Source organism: Fragaria vesca, linkage group LG6, assembly GCF_000184155.1.
Source record: "Fragaria vesca subsp. vesca linkage group LG6, FraVesHawaii_1.0, whole genome shotgun sequence".
NCBI lineage: Eukaryota > Viridiplantae > Streptophyta > Magnoliopsida > Rosales > Rosaceae > Fragaria > Fragaria vesca.
The window spans coordinates 27,086,426-27,101,793 of record NC_020496.1 but is presented as its reverse complement, the minus strand read 5'-3'; the positions used below and the strand labels follow the sequence as shown (position 1 = coordinate 27,101,793).

At 36.7% G+C, this 15,368-nt stretch overlaps 3 protein-coding genes across 3 annotated transcripts; 2 read left to right on the top strand and 1 right to left on the bottom strand.

Annotated features, from left to right (window-relative positions):
* Positions 1–534: 534 nt before the first annotated feature.
* LOC101293418 (putative ferric-chelate reductase 1-like) lies at positions 535–1,926 on the top strand. Its single transcript, XM_004305791.1, has 4 exons — positions 535–651; positions 737–904; positions 1,367–1,515; positions 1,611–1,926. Exons 1-4 carry the CDS (start codon positions 535–537, stop codon positions 1,924–1,926), a joined length of 750 nt encoding a protein of 249 aa, XP_004305839.1.
* A 670-nt stretch (positions 1,927–2,596) lies between these two features.
* Positions 2,597–4,240, bottom strand: LOC101311778. The gene is made up of 3 exons (XM_004303834.1): positions 4,003–4,240; positions 3,029–3,103; positions 2,597–2,927 (listed from the first exon to the last, which is right to left on the bottom strand). The coding sequence occupies exons 1-3, from the start codon at positions 4,208–4,210 to the stop codon at positions 2,626–2,628; spliced, it is 585 nt and encodes a 194-aa protein (XP_004303882.1). The 5' UTR covers positions 4,211–4,240; the 3' UTR covers positions 2,597–2,625.
* An 899-nt stretch (positions 4,241–5,139) lies between these two features.
* On the top strand, positions 5,140–7,251 carry LOC101293121 (GDSL esterase/lipase At4g10955-like). The gene is made up of 2 exons (XM_004305790.1): positions 5,140–5,448; positions 6,234–7,251. Exons 1-2 carry the CDS (start codon positions 5,282–5,284, stop codon positions 7,249–7,251), a joined length of 1,185 nt encoding a protein of 394 aa, XP_004305838.1. The 5' UTR covers positions 5,140–5,281.
* The last annotated feature ends 8,117 nt before the right edge of the window (positions 7,252–15,368 follow it).

The following is a 15,368-nucleotide window of genomic DNA, read 5'->3' as shown; positions in this document are numbered from 1 at the left end:
TAGTAGGGAACCCACATTGTCAATTTTCTCTTGGAGCTTTGAATACCTGACATTCTTTTTGTTCTGAAATTCCACATTCTTCTCCATACACCACCAAAAGGCCTGTCAAAGTAGTACTGAACCCCACAAAGGTTGAAATATCAATTCATCCCAATTATCCTTCACTTTACTTTCTTACTTAATTTCAAGTCTTCTCACTGGACTAGCTATCTACCATCACCATCCATGCAATTCCCATCGTCATTACATTAAAGAATCCCACTTTGCCTTCTTTAACCCAAAAAGAAACAGCATCTGCCAAAACTAAACTCAGAATTCTTCCTTTTCTTCAACTTTGTTATCTTCCCATTTTGACATCTCTCATTCTTTTGAAGTGGGGCAGCTAGTTTGTATGTGGTTGAGCAATGCTGACAATCCAAATGCTGTGATGCACTAAGCTTTATAATGGTCTGTAACTGACATCCAAACTTCACCAGAATATAAAGTGCTTATTCCAGAAGTTGGTTTGTGTTGCATTTTCAAAGAGAAAGCAGGATGAGGTTTCAGCACAAATTGGGTTTCTTCTGTATTCTTATTCTTGTTTCACCACTTTTCACTTCATCCCAAGAACATGTGAAAGGTGTAAGCAATCGCAAAGAACAAATTCATAAGGTATGAATTATCTTTTATGTTCTTATTATGCTTCTATTACAGTTCAAGTGCTTCAGTGTTTACTTAGATTCTGGTGATGATTTAGAAGCAGATGAGTCGTAAACTATTGTTCGAGGTTAAGCTTCATGGGTTCCTACTTTGGGCTTCAATGGGGTTCTTGATGCCGGTAGGACTACTTGCCATTAGAATGTCACACAGAGTGCATTGTAGAAGAAGACTCAGAATTCTATTCTATGTTCATGCTTTATCAGAGGCAAGTTCATATATGTTTCTGTTACATTAACTTCTACAGTTTGATAGTCTTTAATATCTTTCACTTGAAAAAGACACTGTTAAATAAAATTATGCTTCTGACTTTGTTTATTAGTTTTAGATGCCCCACTGTTAGTCTTACTTCCAAATATGGAGAAGCCAGATTGGAATAAAATGATTACTTATTAGTTAGTTGAAAAACTAATCTAAAAGGTTTTCATCCAAGATAATTATTATTATTGCTTAGAGAGCAAGAGAAGACAATGATTATAAATTCCTGTTTCATTAAAATCTCAATGCTTTATGATCCTTTTTTAGTTATTTGGTTGTTTGAAACTTGGCAGATGGTATATGTGAGGAACATAATTATAGTGTTGGGTGCTTCATTTTGCCCATATCTCATATCACATCAAGTGAATTACCACATGACTTGGATGTAATTTGGGTACTTTGTGTAAAACAGATACTCTCTCTACTTCTTTCAACAGCAGGAGCTGTAATGTCCTTCAGAAACTTCAACAACTCCTTCAACAATAAGCACCAAAGGCTTGGGGTTGGCCTCTATGGTCTGATATGGCTGCAAGCTCTAATTGGCATTGTAAGGCCACAAAGGTAAATTACTAAATTTCATGAAGGTTGAAGGGTTTTTAATGGGAACACAAAAGGTAATATATTGGTTTCGATCAATTTCCTTTGGTGCTCTACAGGGATTCCAGGGGAAGAAGAATGTGGTTTTTGGTGCATTGGATACTTGGAACTGCATTATCTGTGCTTGGGGTACTCAACATATACACAGGTTTAGTAGCCTACCATGAGAAGACATCAAAAGGCATAAAGTTTTGGATCATAGTTTTCACAGCTGAAGTCTGTTTCATTACCTTCTTCTACCTGTTCCAAGAGAAATGGGATTATATACAAAAGAAAGGTGTGACTTTGGGCAATGAATCAAAAAGGGCTACCATAAATCAAGTGGTTTTGCCAAGAGACAAGCAAAAAGAAGTTGCACTGGCAGAGACTTGTTAAGAAAGCAAGTATCAAATGACTTGTTTTAACTAACAAGGAATCTCTCCTTTTTTTATTTTATATATATATATATATATATTTTTATATAGATATATATCTTTAGCTCTTTTTGCATTTTTTCAGTAGGAACTTGGTGATGGTGTTCATATCAGGTTAAGAATTGGGTGTTGGGATGAGAATTGCTTGAATAATAAGGTGAATCGTTATTGTTCTCTAGCTGCTTGCTGTAACCACAGTACCACACCAGTATCTGAAGTTTGCGATTTTATGAACTGCACAAACAATGCAGAACCTACCAAAGTTGAATTTAACTATGTCAAGCTCAGTTACACATTCTTCTACAAAAAAAAAAAAAAAAAAAAAAAACTAACTACTGTAAGATACTCTAGAGTCTAGACTATAACTGACAATGAATTTCTGATTTTCTGGTCAAAATGAAATAGTTTTACTGGGCAGCTCACCGCTGAAGCTAACGAAACTTTTCAGGTACCAGATACAATTACTCACAGTACAATTTTAAGGTGCAGTGCTGTAAGAGAGAACATCCTGAGCTCTGAGTAATGATGCATGAATAATACTCTACACAACATCAACAGGTCAAACTACCTTACCAGAAAGTGCTATTGCAATTGGTAGACCATATTAGTATAAAAAAGGAAAGAGAGGAATTATGAACTTATGAAGCACTGCATCTCCAGATTAATTAAGGAAACTTAGCTGTACATAACCTGTTGCTATAGCAATTCCTAATATTACAAGAGGTGGAACAAGTACAAATGCTCCAATGGTGGCAAAGAAAGTTGAATCATTCCTCTGAGATACTTCATTCAAGTAAGCTTGTCTTCTGATATTCCGCTTCTGTGAGACAGTTAAAACCTTGGGACTTACCCTTCTGAACTTTTTACCAAGTGGAATGGTGAAATCACCATCTCTATCCCCAACTAACTGTGCTAGTTGCTCACGGATGGTAAGTTTTCGGGAGCTAGCATCACTCTCATAACCTGGCAATTCATCAAATATGTAATCCTTAGAATTATGTTTCTTCATACTTCTAAGCTACATATGACATGCCTGTTTAAGTTTATGGACAGAATTTGCGTACCTCCGTCAACTGATGAGCTAGTTGAGGTTAGTTGCTCCAAAAGATCCAGCCGTGTTTGAGCAGATGATGAAGATCCTGTAACAGCAGGCATATGCCGCATATCAGAAGTGTTTAAAGTGAAGTCATGAGTATAAGCAGAACTTAATCTAAGCATTTTCAACTAACCAACACAACAGCATCTGCTGAAGGAAAGTGCAAACAAAGGTTAACTTGTATAGTAGTTGAAAATTGAAACTTGAAACTTGAAACTGAGGAAGTTGGTTAAAAATTGGAACAGCTGTTAACCTTTATAAGATCAAAGTACTTAATATATAGGTCCTCTCTCTTCAAATAAGTACCAAATAGGCTGGTAATGTTATGCTAATGCTAAATCACAATACTACAGTATTTAACAACGATGCATCGAAAGTGTTAACTTGATCAAACTGGAGGCTTCTATGACTTTAATGGTTAAGTCTGAATCAGATAAAGCAAGTGTTCGAAGATGATGAGTGCCAACTATTGTACAGTACAGGCAGAGCCTGCAGTTCAGTGATGCTTCCAAATTGGGAAAATATGCAACTTGTTGCACAAGGGTTGCTTCAAATGTTCAATTATCCTATCTAGTTTAGTCCTATGACTCCTATGAGTTTAGCCACATATAAATAAGGCCTCTTTCTATTAAGCTATGAATGACAATATATTTCAAAATTCCATCTAATCATAGGCTTATAAAACTTCATGGTTTGCAGGCAAAGTTCCAGTCTTCGTTTTAAAAGATCGCCATAGTACAGTGTGCTACTTTTTTTTTAATTAAAAGGGGAAAACCCCTCTAAGTGTGCTACTTGATATTACATTAAAGCTGAAGAATCGTACTTTGCTGAGCCAAGTTCCAAACTATTCTAAGAAACATACATAGAAGTCATCCTCAAGGGCACCAGAATTCATTATATGCTACTAAAAGACGAAAAACGAACATTTCCTATTAGACTGACCAGATGAAGAAGCAGAAGGGTCTTCCTCCTTAATCCAGCTCTCAGCTCCCTCAGACTGAGCAGAAGGTGTTCTGAAAGAAGATGGATAAGGGTACAGCTTGGGAGGGGGTTTGTGCTTTGGATTTAGAAATGAAGAAGAAGAAGAGAAAGAAGGGTTTAGGTGAAGAGAAGCAGCAGTTAAACTCAAGGCCATAGTTCTGTGTGACATGTGAGTTTACAAGGTTCCTTTGCCATTGCCATTTGAGGCCAATAATCCAGTTGGTCTCTAAAATTGTGTTGCATTTACACCCACCTCAATTTATATTCTAGGGGCTAAAATTAAGAAAAACCTCCTCCACATGTATATGTACCAAGCAAATGCACATTCTCACATCCCTCCAAAATGGGGAAAAGCTCCCCCATTGCAATTAACATCCTCACATTCCATGGTAATTACTTGTTATTTTTTTTTGCAATAATTTCAATAATTACTTGTTTTTTCTTTTCTTTTTGGGGCTTCATCCTCCTAATAATTTGAACTTGGAGACTAAGGAAATGAGCGTAGCCATTGACTATGCTAATCCCATGGTGTCCCACCGCCCATAACATAATCCAGCTTGCAAAACCAAAGGCTAAGCCTCAGGAAGGGACGTCCCGCTAAATGACCAATATAGCCTTCATATTGTCTTCAGAAAATGCTTTTCATATTCCTATGCTTGAAGAAACGAGGAAAGGGAAAATTGTAGTAGCACAAACTTCTTTAATCCCGTTTGAGTATTAATTGTACAACTTGTACATAGATTAAAACCGTAATATCATTCTTCATTTGCAATGTATTGATTATATGTATTCTTATTAACTTTAGTTAAATAAAATATCTATCGTTACGCGTTTACGATTAGAGTTCGAATCTATTTTTGTTTTGTTAATTTAAATTTTCATGAATGTAGAACCAATTTTTATTTTCAGCAGTGTAACAACATCGGGGCATTGCTTGCTTCTAAATCAAAGATAACATAACATAAATCGGCAAAGACAAGAAATATGATAAAGCATATTCCTTCTCTCTTCAAGCCTCAAAGGGTGCAAAATCTGAAGAGGGGCGCAACGGTCATTTCAGTTCGAACACAAAGAAGATCTGAGAGAAATATGACCGTTGGGTAGAGGAGACCAACAAAACCAGGCGTTTCGAATCATCATCTTAAATTAAAGGCATCGAATCCGATACCAAATCAAACCCATCTCAAACCCAGAAAGCAAAAACCTTTCCTTTTTCCGCCTTAAACCCATACCTGACACCATGCAAGCAACCCCAAAACAAAGCCAAGCAGAAGAAGAGAGCGGCTGTGCCGCCGCCGTGTTAATGGAGAAAGTTGCGGAATTGCAGCCTCATCCCTACTCATTTCATGTTTCGGGTCCTCGGAAACTGTGCTCGCCCAATTGGAGAGACAATATAAGCTCAAGTTGGTAAGTTACCGATTTCGGTTTTGTGTGGATTGGTGTGGTTTTAGTGCTTGGGTTTTTTATCTGATGGGGTTTTGGATAGGTTGGATGGTCTGAGAGATCAAATTGATGTGAAAGCTTTGGCTTTTCACATTTCTGCAGAGTTGGGTTTTCTCAATGTTTAAGAAAGATGTGAATGATTATCTAAATTGGTGGCACATACATTTTGATTGGAATGAATAGTTTTCAGGTTCAGTTTGTAGGTTTGGATAGGAAAGATGCTAACTTCGAAACAGGGTTTTCTGTTTTGATTAGAGATTTGATAAATTTGGGAAACCCATCATGGATCTCAGATTCTCAGATCTATCCATATATGACTTTGCTGGGATTATTCATTTATGTTTGATCCAATTTTCCTTATCAAGGTGCATGATTGTTTTGGATTTCCTTATTTGTGTGCTATCTGGCTTTGTGGATTTCTGAGTTCATAACAGTTTACTTGTCTTTCTATGGAAAGTTGGTTACGAGAAAATGTAATTTTACCCCAGTTTAGATTCCATTTTGGGTATATAAATATATGGTAACTTTCTAATTGCCTAATTGGTATGTTTTACTACATCACTGGTTGTACACCCTAGTTTGATTGCGGTTGTTTGGTATTGTTAACTTACCTTTTTGAATTCAGAATTATGGAATTAAATGCTTGATCTCCTGATTGGAATATATTCCTGATCACATGGAATTATTATGTATCTTTGATAATTGGTTATCTTGGTTTGTTGAATCGAGTGGTTTTTCCTTTTGTGCAGGAAGGATGCGAATTACAAAAGAACTGTCATCGCATGCTTCATACAAGCAATCTACTTGCTTGAACTTGATAGACAGGAGAACAGAGATGCCGAAAATGCTCTTGCCCCCAAGTGGTGGATACCTTTTAAGTATAAACTAACCAAAACTTTAATTGATGAAAGAGATGGATCCATTTTCGGTGCAATTCTAGAATGGGACCGGTCTGCAGCATTAGCTGATTTTGTAGTCATGAGACCGAGTGGGGCACCAAAAGCTGTTTTAGCACTTAGGGGAACATTACTCAAAGGCCCAACTATGCGAAGGGATATAGAAGATGACCTTCGTTTTCTTGCTTGGGAGAGCCTGAAGGGATCTGTCAGGTTCAAAGTAGCTCTGGAGGCCTTGAAATCAGTTGCAGAAAGGTATGGAAGCAGTAATGTATGCATCGCAGGCCATTCTCTAGGAGCTGGTTTTGCTCTACAAGTGGGAAAAGCATTAGCTAAAGAAGGGATGTATGTAGAGACTCACTTATTCAATCCGCCTTCGGTTTCTCTAGCAATGAGCTTCAGGAATATTGGAGAGAAAGCAGGATTTGCATGGAAGAGATTTAAATCAATGCTTCCTATGAGTAGTGAAACTCAGGTCGACAATGAAGATGACAAGGGTATTGGTTTTGGATTGAAGAATTGGATATCGGGTTTAAGAGGTCCTCCTGGTGTTGGATTGGGGAAGTGGGTTCCTCATCTATATGTAAATAATAGTGACTATATCTGCTGCTCTTATACTGACCCTGATGGAATAGAAGCAAATAATGCTGGGAAGGAGAATGTGGGTCCAAGTTCAACAACAGGACAAGTAGCAGCAAAGCTATTTGTGATGTCAAAGGGAAACCAGAAGTTTCTTGAAGCTCATGGATTAGAGCAATGGTGGTCTGATGATCTGGAACTTCAGATGGCTCTCCATAACAGTAAACTCATCAGTAGGCAGCTGAAATCCTTGTATAGCCTTCCAGCTCCTCAGCCAGCACTTCCTAGATAGCAAAGGCTGTTCATTCTTGGATGAATAATTATGTCATTTTCGATTTGATTCTTACTGTCATTTGGTGTTGTTTTCATTGTATAAATTCCTTAATATTAGTTCATAACGGTTTCTGCCTTGTGTTTCCTACAGTGTTTTCTTATTAGTTAAAATCTTTCTTCAGTTCCGTTTTGTGGCTGTGGAGGTGCTAAATTGCTAATGATTGATGAGCACCTAAATACCATGGCAGCGGGTGACCTAATTGTTGCCTGCAAGGGATTCAGATTTTGGGTACTTTACATTTCAGCTAACATTCTTTCTTTTAGTTTTACATCCATCTCTGAGGGAATCAATTCTGACAAATTTCGATGGGATAAGGCACAAATAATTGTAAAACATACCAAATTTGAAATTTCTCTCGCTGTATCAACTTCTTAGAGTGTCATTGCTGATTAATCGAAAGGTGAAACATGTTCCACAAGTTGACATGTTTTGACGTCTGAATATAGCGCACATTTCAATAGAATACGGTAAATCAAAGACACCAGAATAAAATAATTCACAAGTAGCAAAGAAAATTTCGGCCATTCTCCATATTTTCCAAAGCAACAACATTTGAATGTAGCACTCTCGCACTTTAGTTTATCTCATCTCCTAATTTTGCTAAATCTAAAATAGACTTATAAAATAACCATACAATCACAATTAAGTTGTCAAATGTAGTATAGGAAAGTAGGGGTCTCCCGCAGAGGATTGTGTTTAAATCACTAATCTATGACTTGATTTAAAACTAAAAATCTAATCTGTATAGTCAGAATAACTGATCGACAAATGACTCTAAACTACTCCAAACTCGATGAAAATTTGCAAACATGAACTAGACACACTAATTAACTACTGACAAAGTTTCACTATTTTTTGGGTTGATTTGCTATGCTAAATAAATTCGACAAAACAGAGGACAGAAGACCTACGAAAATAAAAGAATGTTTTTGGGTTTTGAAATAGATGAGATAAACAATAGCTAGGAACACTTTCATCTGCACAATAACTTCAAAAAGAAGAACCCTAGTCCAGTTTTGAAAAATCTACTATGGGCGGCAACAAGAGATTCCATTATAATTTGGTTTAACAGGCATACAAAAGACATGACTAATATTTCTAATAAGGCAATTGACTGGTTGAATCATCATGATACTCTTGGTCACCGGAGTAGGGCACATTTTGGGACTGAATACAAGTGTGATATGATGTTTAATAACCTCTGTGAGTCCTACAATGTTGCAATTGTTCCATGTAGGGATAAATCTATGTTAGTGATGCTTGAGCAGTTGAGACCAGATCTGATGATAAGGATAACAAATAAAAGGGTTGCTAGGATGAAATGGAAAGTCAATGTAGGACCAAGGATCCAAAAACTAATTACAAAGAATGCAAAGAGGGCTACAGAATACTATGTATATAGATCTACAAACCATATCTTTGAAGTTGTTGCTAGAAGTGGTAGTGCTCTTTCTTCAAAGCATTCCGTTGATTTGGCTAAGAGGATTTTCACATGTAGAAGGTGGATGATGTCTGGAATTCTTTGTCCTCATGTCATTTGTTGCATATTTCTTAGAGGACATGCATGATTCTTTGTCCTCATGTCATTTGTTGCATATTTCTTCAAAGCATTCCGTTGATTTGGCTAAGAGGATTTTCACATGTAGAAGGTGGATGATGTCTAGAATTCTTTGTCCTCATGTCATTTGTTGCATATTTCTTAGAGGACATGCATGAAATCATTTACTATGTGGATGACTGTTACAACAAGGAAGCATACCTTAATTCATATGCACATCCTATCAATCATGTTTCTGGAATTGAACTATGACCCGAGATTCATGCTCTTGTTCAGCCTCCCCTATTTAGGAGGCAACCTAGATGACCAAAAATGGCTAGGAGGAGGGAGAAAGATGAGGCACCACTAGCTCCTAATGTTGGGGTTACTGTGGCTGGCACAACTAAGATGCTTAGGAGTTCATACGTGACATCCTCATGCAACACATGTTGTTCAGAGACCATAACATAAGAACTTGCCCCATTGAGCTTGCTAAGAAGGCTATGAATGTATCTGAGATTCAATTTAAATCATTCTTCAATTATGTGTGTGTATATATATAGGGTAATTATAGATTATATTTTTACTAAGATAATCATTTGTTAATTTTTTTTTCTTGTAGGGACAAAACAATGAAGCACCAAAGCATGCGCCAAAACAGGCATCAAAACAACAAGTTAGTTTCATATATTTTTGTATATCATCTTTATGTAATCTTGATGTCTCATATGTTGTTCTCTTCATTGGAAGAGCTATAGCTAAACTAGATAGACCAAGGAATGATAATACTTCTGAACTTTTGTTTGTTGGGAGTATGAACATCCATTTCCATTATCTATTATCTAGTGTTTCAGTTTGAAATTTATGTGGTTTTGCTGTGATGAATTGAATGAGCTTCGTACTTTGTTTTATGATGAAATTTCAGTGTATGCATGTTTGCTTTGTGATATTTTGGAGGGAATCTCATAAGTGTGATATTTCTTTTGTAATATTCAAGACATATATTGACGATATTAGTATTTCCAGGTCTAGAGACCTCCAAATCTAAGAAGCCTATCAATATCCACTGCTGGTGCTTCATCTAACCCTAGTTATTCATCTTCACAACCAACAACACTGCCAAGTTCAAGAACCTTGGTTCTCTCAACATCATCTTCACAACCCACTTTCAAAATATCAAAGGGACCAAGCACTGGAAACAAGTCACAAAAGCCAATTACCAGGCCATTATGGAAGTGCAGATCACATGTATTTCATTAGCACAAATGCACAATGTTGTTACTTATTTGTTTTTATGGTCATTGGATGAACACAAGCTAAGAATGAACTAGATTTTGTTGTTTATTGAATTGGTCCAACTTATGGCTAATAGATAGCTATTTTTCATTATTGTTAAAGACATGATATATACAGAGTTGCGTTTGAGTTTCAATAGACAATCTGAAACAATATTAATGTTATAATCGACATATTTGTTCTATCGATTTGGAGGGAAAGTGTAAGAATATGACTCTTGTCCCACATTGGAAAACATGTACATGAATGAGCCTCTTTCTCCTATAAAAAGAGACTCGTTCCCATTGACTCACCACACACTACAAAAAAGAATTCGGTTAGCCACGGCAAAGAGCCGTTGCCAAAAGCCACTTGCCGTCGCGAAAGAGCAACGGCAACGGCTTTGCGACGGCATTTTTGCCGTCGCCGTTGAGGGCGTGGCCGTTGCTTTTGGCTACGGCAATGAGCAGTCGCCACCTTTTTTGCGACGGCAGGCAGCGACTGCAAAAGCCGTCGCTTATTTGGCGATGGCAAGTGGCGACTGCTTCCACCGTCGCAAATCACCAATTGGCGACGGCAAACTTGCCGTGACAAATTATATTTATGAATTAAAAAAAAAATCTGGCAAGCATATTAGCTTGCCAAATTTTATTTTATTTTTTAGACAAAACCTGTACAAAAAAAGATAAAAAATTAAAGATACTGAAAAGAATTGTTACATTCAATTAGAGTCCTCAAATGTCACTATTACAACATAAGAACTATCAATATAACGACATCAAGCAGTAATTTACAAGTGTTTCTACCAAATAGTTTTGACACAAGCACAAAACCAACTAAATGCAACTATGTCAAAGCCTCCAGAACCGAAGTTTCAATTGTAAATCATGGTAAATCAGAATCAAAATAAAGTAGCATGCAAGTCATATGAATAAGAATCAAAATAAATTAGACTTGTTGTATTCGTCCAATTCCATCTTGTAAGCCTCCATGGCTTCAGCTGGTCATTCCACAACTTCCTCTCTTCCTCACTCATTTCCTATACCCAACAACAACACAATAATTAGTCTCTAGTTCGGTCAATGAAAGAGGACATTGACTTGAAAAACCAACTGAAACAAAGAGTGTACCTTCCACTTAACTAAAATGAGAGCAGTAACGGTGGAGTTAATGATTCCTTGTCTCTCTAGTAAGTGTACCATCCACCACTGGGTTGAAGACTAGAAAAAAAAAAAAACATAATAGATGCAATTAGCAGGGTAACAAAACTAAAAACCAACGGGTATAAAAAAGATCTTAGTCTGATTAAGTGATAGAAGAAAAGTTGGAAAAGAGATTGTAGAATACTCAAAAGAATCAGGTAAGAGAAAGAAAGAGAGATGAATACGTTTGATTTGATAAAAAGCAAATGTTGTCCAATAAGTGATGTCATGTAATTGTTGCAGGAATTGGGCATATTGCTTTTCTGAGATATATCAGATATTTTCAAACCTTTCCAGTTACTACATATCTATCATTTGCCACAATAGTATTTAACAATGCCTAGTGGATAAATCTAGCAAAATTTACATTTCCTTGAAATTGTCTCAATTATCTACTGTATCACTCAAAACAAATGAGTATAGGAAAACAAACAGTCCAAAAGATACCAATGCAGAGCTCACATATGTGGCAAAAAAAATAGGAGTATTAAAAGACCCATGTATTAGCAAAAAAAATTTCATCATGAATAAATATGGGAAACAAAAGAAACATGTAGGTTCAACATCTAGAGTAAACATTTAGGATCATTAATTTCCAACATTAGAATTTAGAGTGCAAAACAGTTATGCAACTACCTTCTTGTTCCTTGACGAAACTAACAATAACAGGCTGATTAGTTGCATATTTGCATGTTTAATGCCCAAGAGAAGTTGCTGCTTTTCATTCCTCGTCACTAAAAGTTCATATCATTAAACAAGGTGTTTATGTAAATCATAAAACTTTAAATTTCAACACAAAAAAGAATGACAATTTATATATATATACCACGAGTCTGGTTCAAGGGACACCATATTTTACACATTTTGTGAGCCATTAGATTTAAAAACGTTCAATGGTCTAGATCTGTTGTTTTGGATGATGTCAACATAACATAAGTGATGTGGAAAATGACATGGCATTACAATAAAAATTATATAGATTAAAGTTTGATTTAATTAAAAAAAAAAAACAAAGATCAAAACTTAAGAAAGATTACTTTGATTAAAACTGTAGTCCAAAACGGATCGAACAAGGACAAGAAGAACAGATGCCAAGACAAAAAAATATGAAAAATAACAAAGCAAAAGAAACTAGGGATGCTGGTGGATTAGCAATTAATATGGAGGAATAGGAGGATTAACTATGGAATAGGGGTTTGTATTGCACAAATAGCCAAGATTAGAGCAGATCTATACAAAAGCCATTCAAGTGCTCATTCGTCTATGGCGTTCATCAAATCTAAAGAGATTATATTTCCAAATCAGTAACTGATAATTCGATACAAATGTGATTCAAGTGAATGAACCCATTCGTTTATAGATCAATATGATTTAAATTTGAATGTATGGTTGCCATGTTTAAAATTTATGTTCTTCTTCCTTCTTGCATTTGTTCATCTCGTGCTTGCTTTTATGCTTTATGAAGAAACATTTCTGATCTGAAAGATCTATCTCAAATTTTGATCTTGTTGTTTTTTATCTTTCTCAACTTTAATCTATATAATTTTTGATTAATAATATGTAATGCCATGTCATTTTCCATATCATATGATGTTGTTGACATCATCCAAAACAACATATCTAGACCATTGAACATTTATAAATCTAATGGCTCACGAGATGTGTAAAAATTTGTGTAAAATATGATGTCCCTTGATCCGGACCCATATACCACTTGAGATGATTAAGTTTACCATAAAATGTGACTACACTCATATGTTTGTGAGATACCAATGCACATCTAGCTGCTGAAAATGCTCCAAAATGATATGCAGTTATAGCCATCCTACTACACTAAGAACATGAAGCCTTTACCGTTTGTCCTTTAATTAAGAGCACCCATAATTTATATATGTGTACTAAATAAAACCACACAGGCATTAACTATATAGTTCCTTACCAAATCTTCTTCTCCACAGTTGCAGTCCATAGTATATGCTTTCCCTCATCAACAATCGCGTAGACATCACCTACACGGGCACCAATGATTAATAACCACTTTTGACCAAATTCCTACTCAAAACAGAACCTGGGATAAACCTTACCTCTTCTCAATCTTAACCAAATTGACCACCAACATAGGCTCATAGTACAGATTAATAGCTCAAATATATACAAATCATTAGATATATAAATACTACAATAGCACCTACTCTTCTTATCATGCATAAATTTCAAATTCCAGAACACAGGCATGCATATATTGGCATATATGTCCGTATATATCATCATTTACTGCAGTAATATAAACAACCACAAATCTTGAACTGTAACTACACTGAATGTGACATCATTCATATGAACCAAAAACACAAAAATCGTCTTTAAAACTGAGCACTAAGATAAATTCAAGCTCCCACTGATGCAAACAACATAAAAGACTTTACTATGATTCAAACACATTTTAATCAATAACTGATTAGGTTTCACATATGCAGCAAGCTCTTCCTTTCTCCTCAAATAAAGCAATAACCTTATCAAACATCTACAACATCACCAAAATTACAAATTTTAAGGCTTTAGAACAAAAACCTCCTAACCGTTACCAAATCCGACCAAGACAGACCCAAACCCTAGGTTTAACTACTCTGTCACGACGCATCAGACCACCAGACATTCTATGTCATCAGCTATAGCCAAAACAGTAACCAATCAATCTCCAAAACACGAACTGAAGCACAAAAGAGCTCGATATTGAAGGAGAGAATATGATACCTTAGAGAAGCAAAGACTTCGCCAGAGAGGGATGAATCGCGTCGGATTTGGAATTAGGGATTTTTTGTCCTGCTAATGCCTGCTCGGTTGTCAATTGCAAAATCACCCACCTACAACAAGCAGCTACAAAAGCTAAACATGGTATGCCCTTGAACAATGACTTTTGAAGAAACAATATGAAAGTACAAGTCTACCACATTTCAACTCTCTCTTCCTCCCTAATCCCTACCAATGCTCTGTCATTGGTCAATCAAAAATCTTGACTCATACTAAATTCAAAACCATATTCATCTATGCTTTTACAAACCCATCAACAAAAACTCATCATAGACCAAACCCAACACTAAAACAATCAACTTTAAACTCCCACCACATAAAAATTCAACCTTTATCCAATCAAATCCATCAAACATTTGGTGGGCATAAACCATTTTACCTGAGAAAGGGCCTGTTCAAAATCCTGAACATCAGATTCTCCGACTGCACAAAGTCGTCAGAGGGAAACCGGGCCAGCGGCTTCCGACCCAAATCCATAACCACTTCAATCAACTGATGAAGCTCCGGGTGCTCCTTCACTCTCTGCCGCATTTCCTCCGGCAAAAGGGCCAAGAGCCGGCCAAGTTCCACCTCGAAATCCTCCTCGGATTCCGATTTGCCAAATCGTGTCGGATTTGGAATTGCTGAAATAGAAGGTAGGAGGAGGAAGAGTGAAGAGAGGGGATTCGGCTGGTGGTCGTCGTTCGTTCTGTCGACGACCGCTCCATGGTGGCGGGCTGGCAGCTGGGCGGAGCTGTAGCTTAGTCTCGGACCTCTCTTCTCTCTCGACAAAATGAGGGGAAGAGATAGGGTTTTTCCATCTTATACTCTAGGTTGGGTTAAGATACAGATCAACGGCCGAGATTAAAAGTGATGATTTTAAAGTTTGCCACGGCCTCTTCCCCCGTCGCAAATTTACCTATTTTAGCCACGGCTCCACATTGCAGTTGCAAAACTTAATTTTTTTTGCTACGGCACACAATTGTCGTCGCAAAATAATTTTAATTTAACTACGAAAACGTTGCCGTCGCAAAAACTGGACCAATGGCGACGGCAAATCTGAGCCGTGGCAATTTGGGGTGGCTAACTGAATTCTTTTTTGTAGTGACACACAGACAACAAAAAACATTTGTAATACTTTGGGTGGCCATTTAAGGCTCTCAACACATAATACACTAGTAGAAAAAATTACTTAAGTGACGGGTATATTTCGTCGCCTAAGCCCTAAAGTTTGTCGCCTAAAAGCTTAAGCGATGACAAATTCGTCGCTT